Genomic DNA, 10927 nt, shown 5'->3' with positions numbered 1-10927 from the left:
TGCTGGAAGCTGAGAGATTTGTGACTCTGTGACACTTACGCATAGCTGCTGCCCTTGCTTCCTGCAAACAGCCACCAGCAGCAAAGCATTCACAGCATGAGCTTCAATATCCCTCTGATCCTGGCAGGAGCAATCCAGGGCAGGGATGGGAGGGACTCAGGCAAGGAAACTGACTTCACCCTGCTGTTGTGGATTTTGCTTAATGGCTTTCTGATCCCCCAGCCCACCTGTTACACTCACCCCCTACAAGCCACTCCCCTTCATTGTGGGGCACGAACTTTCAGATACTCTTCCTTATGCACACACTTTACTTGCTCCTGATCAATACAGTGGTCTGTGGGGCAGGCACAACCGCTACTAGGATTAGAGAGATGTCCCATCGTCACCTCTCGACTTATAACTATTCTGGAGATGCAGCTACAGGATTGTTGCATTCCCACTCCTGGTTCTTCCCCCTCCCGCCCCTGAACTTTTCATATATGGTTGCAGCCCTGGGCTGTGATACCTTCATATGCTGAAGTGACTGATGGCTCTCTTGCTCTCATCGTATTTCCTCCTGTTTTCAATATTGTCCTCCAGCTCCATATGGACTCTTGCAATTTAGTGCCCCTGAGGGATGGTGCCTTGTTTGAGATTTTACTGGAGAACTCTGATGTATAGTGGTAAGCAGTCAAACATGGCAGCAGCTGCTACCTGTCAAAGATCTGAACAGGACCTTCGGTGTTTTCTGTTCTCAGTGTAAGACCATATCGAAAGGGCTCTTGCATCCAAAGGTGCAAGAGAGGGTGATGACAGCAGCGTGGGACTAGGCAGGCAATTGCCTGAGACAATGGATGTCTCTGTTAAAAGCTGAATCATAGAATACCAGGGTTGGAAGGGACCTCAGGAGGTCATCTAGTCCAACCCCCTGCTCAAAGCAGGACCAATTCCCAACTAAATCATCCCATCCAGGGCTTTGTCAAGCCGGGCCTTAAAAACCTCCAAGGAAGGAGATTCCACCACCTCCCTAGGTAACGCATTCCAGTGCTACGCATTCAGTGAACTCTGAGACTGTTCCACCAGCAACCACTCTCACTGCCCATCACTTAAATAGGAACATTTATTCCCACCTAGTTACATTGCTCAGGGCTGTGGATAATTTTGCACCGTGTCACACAATTAGGTTGCTCTAACCTCCAGTGTAGGTGCAACTAGGTTGACAGAAGAATGGCCCTCAGAGGTCCATTAATGACCTTAATGGAAAAACCGCCTTTGTTGTAGGAAGCATCTATGCTACAGCTGCGATGCCATAGCACTGTAATATAGACATACCCTTAGTGAGGTGTTTTTGAATGGGCAGCGCCTGACCCTCAGGGTAATGATTGCTGGGGCAGACTGTAGTGCTGTATGAATGTCAGATAAGCAGCAGTTGCTGTTTACTGGGAAAGGTGTTGAGTTGCTAGCAGTAAGAACTGAAATCCTCACTCCACGAAAATGGCACAGGATGGTCAGTGCGAGCAGTCTCTTGCATGCACCAACACTGACCCGCAGATACTCTTGTTACCCCTGATCTACAGGTCTCTGTCGCATGTGAATGGTGTCACTTGTTATGTGGCCATCTGTCAGTTGAGCTAAGCATTCTAACTTCTTAAACCTAGGCCACCAATCCACTGTCAACTGGTATTAACTCTGTCCCTGGTGCCTGCATCCAGAAGTGAACCAGCGCTTGAGCTGAAAGGCTCAGTATTGCTTTAGGTCTTCACTGCTTCCACTCACTAACATGTTCATGAGGCTGGGACAGAGCTAGGAAGGGGAATGGAACTGACTCCATTCTGGCTATGTGCTGAGTCACATGAGCATGATGAGGGAGGAAAATGGTGGTGATGGTCACACTCTGGATGAGAAAATGAAAACGCAAACAGGGCCAGGCTTTGGAAGTTGCTGGCGCAGTCAGCTGTATTTTCACCACAAGAAAAACAACAACAACAAGAGTTCTTTTCAGTTCACTCAGGCAGCCTGATAATGACCTGGGATCTCAAACCTGCACTCGTGTTTCACAGACTGAGCCCATCGATAGCATTAGACCACCTGAAACTGACACATGTTGGACTGTGTGGAATGGAGGAGGTTAAAAATGTACATAGAACAAACCCGATTCAGTGGCTGAATATAATGTACCAAGTGTGACAGTTAGGAGTCCCAAAAACCACTATAAAGTGACTTAGGTGTTGGCGTAAGTCCAAGGTTCTGAGCTAGAGGGCAAAGGCCAATGAAAGACCGGAAAACCCTCTCCTCCAAAGTTGGCCATTGAATGATCTCAGCCAGGTAAAATTCATTGCCCCCTAGCCTAGGACAGGTATTTTTTAATTGGTGATCGTAGTATCTTCATTTTCATTGTAAAAATCATTTTTTGTCCCAGGCAAGTGCCAGGGCTAGGAAATGTTCATAACAATTTGGGCAAGGCTAAATGATCTGTAATATGCTTGTATCTATTTGTCTTAAATAGTTTTCATAGCTAGAGCTTCCATGTTTTGGCTTTCAACTAATTACCTGTAAACAGCTGCTGCTATGAGTCTTGGACCCTGAGCTTAAAGTCTGGTTGTACTTAGAAAAGTGACTGTACAATTTATTTGTGGTCTTTGTATTTATAGGATCTCTGGATAAAATATGCTCAATTTACAAGTCAAATGGCAATTGTTTTTCTAACTGCCAGCCCTACAAACCCAAGCTGGAATCTGTCAGTCAAGTTGAGGCCCTTCTGGCTCACATATCACCAGTAGTAACCATACTGAGAGGTGAGCTCTGCCCTCATTGGAATACACTGGAATACAAGACCTGTGGCATAGCCAAGGCTGGCCCAGATCAACTGGCTTGGGCTACAGGGCTAAAAATTGCTGTGTAGACAATTAGGCTCGGGCTGGGTTCTGGGACCAGCCCCCCTCGAGGGGTCCCAGAACTGAGGCTCCAGCCAGAGCCGAAACTTGTACACATCAATATTACAGCCCCGCTGCCCAAGCCTGAGACAGCTGGGGACCTGGACCAGCCACAGGGGTTGAATTGCTGTGTTGACATATCCATAGGCACTTGTCTAACTTAAGTAACTATGAATGTTCTCAGGTGTAAGAGAGCGGAATCTGAATTTGTCAGCTGTTTCTGATGTGCTCCTCACTGCGCTATCTACGAGTTCAATACAGCATTAAGATTTCCATGCACTTGAACCTTAACAATTCTGTTCATATGCAAGCCACAACTGAATCCCACTCACTCTCCCATAGCTGTGTTAGCGCTGCAATACTAATGACTGCATTGTATGAAGAGCCTGGCTACAGCAGAGACAGTTACACTAAAGTACCTCGATGTAGTCACACTGGCATGAGCCTCTGATGCAGGCACGCAGCAGTGATGAAAAGTGGGGTTTATGCCGGTAATTGACTGCATCAATTGTAGTGTGACACCAGTGCAAATGTCTAATGTAGATAGGGTCTAAAGCACACGGTGGTGACCCGTCTATCAGCAGAGTAAGAAGGTGCTGGCTTTCCCCTCCTCTTTTTGACCACAACCACACTGACATGATACTGCCCAATCTGAATGTGGACAGTGGGGTGTTAAGCAAGGCTAGCAGGGGAAGGCGCAGAGATCAGAAGCAGCACTGAGTGTCAAGAAATGCCTGGAAGACTCTGCTTTACTGCATCACAGAAAGATGCTGAATAATTTGAATTCCCTGATTTATGTTCATGCAAATAAATACTTTGGGTCAGTTGTCCTTTTTGTAGCTAACAAAGGGCCACTCAGAGAAGGGGCCGTTCTGGAACCGCTTAGAGCAGAGCAGGCCCAATAGCCATTTGTTAGGATGCTTATTCAGGGTCAGTTTTCAACCACTGTCCGTTCTCAGTTCCCTGCCGAAGCTCTTGATCCCTTGCCCTGTGTTTCATGCAATGTTGAGCTGCATCATATAAGGAAATGATTCCCTTGTCCTTCTGGCTACTGAGGACTTTCCTATATACATGGAGGCATCAATACTGTACATACAGTTCATGCACACAGCTGGTTAGCTGGGTTTAGAGAGGACATGCAGGCCCTCACATAGCTTTAGTACAATGTCCCCTACCGCCCTGGCCAACTTCAGCTATTTTGCTTGAGTTCTCCTTGTTAAGGATGGGCCGACTGCTGCCGGGCTGCCTCTGCCTGAGCCGGGTGGCTGAGCGCAGCCCCTCCCTTTGGAAACACACTCCACAGCCCACGGAGCTGTCTGGGAATGTGGTAGAGATTTGTGGAAATGGTCAGTTTACATTACATTCCAAATAGAAACTGACAATGGATTGAGCAAAGTCCTGCAAATTTACAAACGTGCTGGGAAATGCCCTACATGTGAAGCCTCTGGCTCTGCTAGAATATCATCTGTGTGTAATGGTTTGTCAGCTGATGTGCAAAGTCAGTGGCCTCATAGTTCCTTTTACCCTATCTGCTCTCTCTCTCTGAATGTGTGCAGTGCACTCTGGCAAAGAAACCCCATGTACCAGTGCTACTGTCTTGCCCGTGCTTTTGTCTGTTAGTGCAGTTAGGGTGAAGGCCATCATGAGTTCCTCTCACAGCAGGGCTCTGCCTGCTTGTGGCAGCAGGTGGATGAAACCCTCTGCTGCTGTTCTGTGCACAGAGAACCTTGCATTTGGTACCTCCTGGGGGTTGAGCCATCGGTGTTCAGGCACTGGGTTAAGTGCAGGAATATAGTGAGTAAAGAGTTCGGGCTGCTGAAAAGCAGGGTGTGGTGCTGTTGGTTTAATTTGTTAGCGCATTTGCCTAGAACTGGGCTCAAAGACCAGTATGGGGGGAGGAGTGGGCCCAGCAGCCCAACAACAGGACTGGGAATCAGGCATCAGGAGTCCTGAATTCTAGTCTCAGCTCTGGCACGGTCTCCCTGTGTGATTTCAGGTGAGACAACTTCTCTGCCTCAATTTCCCCACCTATAAAATGGGGACTTAAAGTAACCTATCTCACAGGGGTGCTGCCAAGCTTAGAGGTTCTGCTAAGTGCTTTGACCCAAAAAAGCACCATGTGCACCACAAAAAGAAAGCCCCTAGTGCCATTGTTAATTGCCAGGTGCCCACTGGAAGAGGTAAATGGCTTCAGCTGTAGTGTGTCTGCACGTGTGGGATGGCACGAACCCATTCCTACAATGGAATCTCTCAGCGAGGGGGTAGCTAGGAGACAGAGTTTTCTATGGTACGTAAGGTAGAACTGTTCCCCAGCCCAGCTGATTCTATCCATTTATACTAGAAAAGCAACTGAAGCAACTCTTATATATGACCAGCTGGTATGTTACAGCTGTGGTGAACCTCCTGGGTGGCTCTGGTGCGGTCTTGTCCAGTAGCTCCTCACTGCACAGGGGAGCACTTGGCACTCTTTGGGGTTGGCAGCACAACTGGCAATCCATTACATTGAATAGTTCCTTGAGCTTTAGACAAGTGGCCTCTCCTCTTCCTGGGGTTGGTCTCCAGAGGAATACAAAATGTAGAGGGAAGAACTTAGTAAACAGAGCAAAGTCTATTTGTGTCGGAGGGGGTATGACCAGCATGTTAAGACCAGGCCCTATGCCCTGGCCCATAGTACCAGCACCACCACCTCATTCTCTCAGCCTGCAGCATCTGCCCTCCATCTTTCTCCATAAGCCATTAGATATTCCTTGTGCTCCAGGGCTGGGGGAGACCAGGGGTCATTGGCGATTCCTGCTGCCCAGCTTCCTCCGCTGACTGTCATCCGACTTGTGGACCCGGAAACACTCTTTTAGGTTCTGCGATCGGATCTTGGGGTTCAGAATCTCCTCCCCCATAGAGCTGGGGAACCAGCCCCTTTCCTGGTCATGAAGACGCTCCCCAAAAATCCAACCTGAGGGGCAGGGAAAACATGTAGCAGGACAAGTCAACAGGACTAGAATGCCCAAGTGCAGGAATGAGTACGAATGAGAGCGAGCCACCAAGGCTATGCTTTGGAGGGCTTGGGTTCAATTACTGCCCTTGAGACATACTGGTGGCTTAGCGGATACAGGTAAGGATTAAGAAACCAGGAAAAGCCTGGGCTCTAATCCCTTCTGAGCCACTGACTCACAAGTCACCTGACCTTGTATCCTAGTTGCAAAACTGGCTAAAAAGCAGATGTGAGTGAAAAGCAGATGCTACCTCTTCGCTAACCATTCCTGGCTACATCAGTACAGAGACCCAGAGCAGGGACCGGACGTAGCTGCACTTCTCAGCCAGAAGAGGGAGTGCAAGATACAGGAACGAGGGCCTTAGCTGATGTTTAGTCCCAATGACAGCTAAATTCTGCTGTTGCCTACAGGATCACTGTCCCTAGGGGTCTGTCCTCTGATGCTGATGTCCCATAAGAGACAGGGAGGACAACCTGGGGTTCCCTGAATGGTTGTTACAACAAGGGCACTTTTTTTTAAATCTAGAGGAACCTCCCTCTGTGTTCAAAAGCAGCCTGTCCAGGAGACAGCTCTGTTGCCCTTGTGATGAGTGATTTTAGGGATGCCTGGAGCCCCATCGCTCTTACCGTCATCTGTCTTGTCCAGGATGTTAAGAACATCTGCCAGCTCCAGGGACAGCTCGTCTGGTTGCTGAGCCACATACGGATGGACACACTGCACCTGGGGGCAATCTGACAATGGGGAGGGAGGGAGAGGGACAAAGTAATCCAGCTGCCCCAGAGTCCTGTGACTGCTGTACAGTATAAAATGGTGTAGGCTGGTCTGCACGAGCAACTTTTGTATAACTATATCACTTGGGATGTAGAAAATCTAGCGCTCTCGGGGAGGTGGATTACCTACACCAACAGGAGAAGCCCTCCTGGTGCAGCCTTTTAAGTGTAGACAAGCCCTTAGATAGAGCAAGATGGGGGAAGAGGCTTCTAAGGTACCAGCACAAGATATGGCATGAGAAATGGAGCATGTAAACTTAGAAACAGGTATTACTGTATCATACGATCCCTGGTTCCCTTATGCTCCCAGGGTGTTATCCCACACAATGCGGGGTTGGTGACACACCTGCTGCCCGGATCTACAGGGTTGAGCCTGAGCCAGACAGTCCTTTGAGCTGGGAATGCTGCAGTAGGCTGCTAGAAGTGGGCTGGCTCCAGTGCTATAAAGGGCTCAAAGAGAAGGTTCAGAGGCCCTGGCTGAGTGTTAACTTCAGTGTGGGGAAGGCTAGGGGTAACCCTAGCAGGCTGCCCCACAAGGCCCTATCAGATGGCCTGCAGCTCTGTGAACAGTTCCATGGGAGTCAGGATGAGGCTCTGGGCCTACCAGAGTGGACACCTTTTTAGTGTGCGCTTTTTTACAGCCTTGGAACACGCACACTTGTGGTAAAGGGCTTCTGTTGTGGCAGCCTGCTCTGCCCAGACCAGGGGTGGCCCCCATGTATTTATTGTTGCTCTGCTCATGATCTGTGTGTGTTGGCCAGTTTGCTAGGGCAGTGGACCCAGCTAGGATAGGAGTGAGCCCTGCAGAGGCACAATGGTGAGCAAGGCCAAAGGGGAGATGATGCAGGGCCTGCCAAACTGCTTACAGAGGGAAGGGACTGTCTTAACCCCCACGTCTCTGGAGGGGAGAAGGAGCCATGTCAGAGCAGCCTGAGAAGTGCTCCAAGTGCAAGGGCAAGCTGGGGGGAAAAGGCACAGTCAAGGATTGGGCTGCTCTATGATGCTTCCCCAAACTATTGTTAGCCCTTGTTTTGGGTAGCAGTCAGTGTGCCCAGTGTTTCCCAACCCACAAAGGCAACATAATCCCTGCCTCAATTTGCTCATGGCTGAAAGACAGTGGCTAGGGAATGAGCCTCAGATGCACAATGGCCAGGGAGGCTGTACACTCTGTTCCCATGGGACTGATCAAGCTGGCCCCTCTCAGTCAGCGAGTTCCCTTTGGTGTCATGGCAGAGGGGGGCCTTTGAGAAGGACTAAATGTGCAGAGGATTGGGCTGAGCTCAGGCAGAATTAGCCGCAGCGACAGAAAGAAATGGTCAGGTCTTAGATGTTGGGGGGAGGCGGCAGCCACAAGAAGATTTGGAAGCTGCTTGGAGTTGTGGGGCAAGGGAAGATTCGCAGACAAACCCCTGGTTACAGGCTTGAGAGATGGAGCTGCTGATGATGTTGGCAGTAACAGAGCGGAAAGGTAAGGACTTGGGAGTGAAGATGAAGGACTATTTTAGACACATTAAGCTTATGTTGATAGACATCCAGGAAAAGAAGTCAGAGAGACAGACTAAGATGCAGGATTCTGGATGGATACAGACCAGGAGTGAAGAGGGAGATGTGTGGGTCAATGTGCAGAGATGATTGCTGAGGTGGTGAGTGGAGAAGATTAGCTGAAGGGGGGAGAGGGGCGCTCAGTAAACAGTTCTGTGAAACTGTAGTGAGGCAGAGTGGCCTCCCTCTGAGCCTGATGGGGAGAAACTGCCCCACACCCCCGGTGGGTGGAGCCAAGCCAGCCCCGCCCTCATGTTGGATGTGGTGGGACAGGAAGTGTAAGAGGCAGGCCCTCCAGCTCAGTTGGGCCGGAGCCAGGGAAGGAGGCAGACATATCTGTACCCCACTGCAGAACTCTGACCAAAGACTGAGCTGTGTGGTGCCCCGCCCATGAAGGAGACTGACTGTGGAGAGGAGTTGCTGGGACTGCCATCTGCGATTCACCCAGAGTAGACTGAGGACCTATGGACTACAGAGCTACACCAGGGAAGGGGTTGGGGGAGGAAGTAGCCCAGGGGAACCAGACATTAGTCCAGTTGCGTGATCAGAAAATGAGTCAGCATGTTTCGGTGACTTCCCTGCTGACCCAGAGCTGACCACTCACCACTGTTTGGGTCCCAGGCCAGGGCCCTGTGGAGTAGGGTGGACTCGGGTCTGTGACGTTGTGCAGTCTATATGGTTTTATAAAAACATGATAATAAGTGAATATAATGTAACTGGGATAGTTTTAGAAAAATATGGTAAAAAGTGAATATAACATAACCGGGATATGCTTCATGCAAAAGGTCTCTTGTAAGGTATCATTACAAAGCTTATAATCTACTGAGTGTGATCATCCGATTTGTATAAATGTACCACTCTTGTATCTAAAACTAGAAATATAAAATATAACTCTGAGGGCCTATTGTAATTATGTAAAGTGTGGGCCATTAATGATGGTTTGGAATCTTGATGACTCCCATTGTCTGCAGATGGTTGTGTTTACCTGTGAGTCTTCCTGTATATGTGTGTGCTGGCAAGTAAGTAATGAAGTCTTGCAGTGACATGTGATCATGTCACCTGAACTGGAATCCATCTTTAACCTTGCATCTCTTGCATCTGAAGAAGTGAGGTTCTTACCCACGAAAGCTTATGCTCCCAATACTTCTGTTAGTCTCAAAGGTGCCACAGGACCCTCTGTTGCTTTTCACAGATTCAGACTAACACGGCTACCCCTCTGATACATCTTTAACCTGGTGCTTTTCCAGTGCGGGGGGGTGGAAACCCAGAGGGACAAAGGGTTCCTGCCTTATGCAAAAGATATATAAAGGGGTGGAAGGGAACAAAGGGGGGAGAGGAGCCATCATGAAGAATCCCCTAGCTATCACCTGAGCTGGAACAAGAGCTATACCAGGGGAAAGAATTGTGCCCAGGCCTGGAAGGTATCCAGTCTGAGAAAAACTTACTGAAGCATCTCTGAGGGTGAGATTATCTGTATTTAGCTTGATTAGACATAGATTTGCGCATTTTATTTTATTTTGCTTGGTGACTTACTTTGTTCTGTCTGTTACTACTTGGAACCACTTAAATCCTATTTTCTGTATTTAATAAAATCACTTTTTATTTAGTAATTTACTCAGAGTATATATTAATACCTGGGGGAGCAAACAACTGTGCATATCTCTCTATCAGTGTTATAGAGGGCGAACAATTTTTGAGTTTGCCCTGCATAAGCTTTATGCAGGGTAAAACGGATTTATTTGGGTTTAGACCCCATTGGGAGTTGGGCATCTGAGTGCTAGAGACAAGCACACTTCTGGGAGCTGTTTTCAGGTAAACTTGCAGCTTTGGGACAAGTGATTCAGATCCTGGGTCTGTGTTGGAGCAGACGGGACTGTCTGGCTCAGCAAGACAGGGTGCTGGATTCCTGAGCTGGCAGGGAAAACAGATGCAGGGGTAGTCTTTGCACATCGGGTGGCAGCTCCCAAGGGGGTTTCTGTGATCCAACCCGTCACAGGGTCCCCCTATCCCCTGCCACCAACCCCATTCCTGGGGTGGTGGCCTACTCACCCGAGGCCAGACAGCTTGTGCCTTGCCTGTGGCTTGTTGCTCTGCCCAACCAGAGAGTCAGAGCCCCAGACTGTGTTTTGCTGTCTGCCCAAGCCAGAAGGCTTTGGGCTAAAGACTACTTGTTGCTCTGGCCCACCCGGGCGTGGGGGGACGACCACAGAACCACTACAGCAACCCCAGAGTGAGAGGGAGGAGGACCTAGACACAAGAACCAGGAGCAAATGCTGTCACGAAAGCCCTGAGTAGACAAGATGTCAAAGAGGAGAGGGTGAACAACAGTGCCAAACCCAGCAGCAAGGTGGGAAGGGTGAAAGTAGAACCGGAAATCCAGCCAGGGACAGACTGTGCACTGGAACAAAAGTTTTGGAGCCACGTCTACACTAGAATTTACAGTTGTGTTAATGGTTCTGGCTAAAATGTAAGTTTAGATACACTCTGAGCAAATGGGAGGCAGTGGGTGGGAAGGTGGGTAATTTAAGATTTAACATTGTTTTTCATGTCTAGTGTGATCTGGTGAGAATGATTTGATGGAGTGAAGGGGGGCAGGAGAAAGGAAAAGGGTCACCGGAGCAGGGGAGAAACCTTACTGCCAGGCACAGAGAGGAAAGAGACTGATCTTGTCAATCTCACTCAGAGTGCTGGCAAGATTCTGTGGAGGGGGGAG

At 49.0% G+C, this 10927-nt stretch overlaps 1 protein-coding gene across 6 annotated transcripts in view; it reads right to left on the bottom strand.

Annotated features, from left to right (window-relative positions):
• Positions 1-1906: 1906 nt before the first annotated feature.
• The window catches only part of NGEF (neuronal guanine nucleotide exchange factor), a 118690-nt gene continuing 109669 nt past the window's right edge, over positions 1907-10927 (bottom strand). For all 6 annotated transcript variants that reach the window (XM_065557005.1, XM_065557004.1, XM_024111467.3 and 3 more), the window contains 2 exons: positions 6529-6633; positions 1907-5862 (listed from right to left, as the gene is read on the bottom strand). In XM_065557005.1, coding sequence (XP_065413077.1) covers positions 5690-5862; positions 6529-6633 — 278 coding nt within the window. In that variant the 3' untranslated portion in view covers positions 1907-5689. The remainder of the gene's footprint in view (positions 5863-6528; positions 6634-10927) is intronic.

Source organism: Chrysemys picta, chromosome 9, assembly GCF_011386835.1.
Source record: "Chrysemys picta bellii isolate R12L10 chromosome 9, ASM1138683v2, whole genome shotgun sequence".
NCBI classification, from domain to species: Eukaryota; Metazoa; Chordata; order Testudines; family Emydidae; genus Chrysemys; species Chrysemys picta.
Note: the sequence above shows the minus strand (reverse complement) of the source record. Positions and strands in the feature narration are given on the sequence as shown.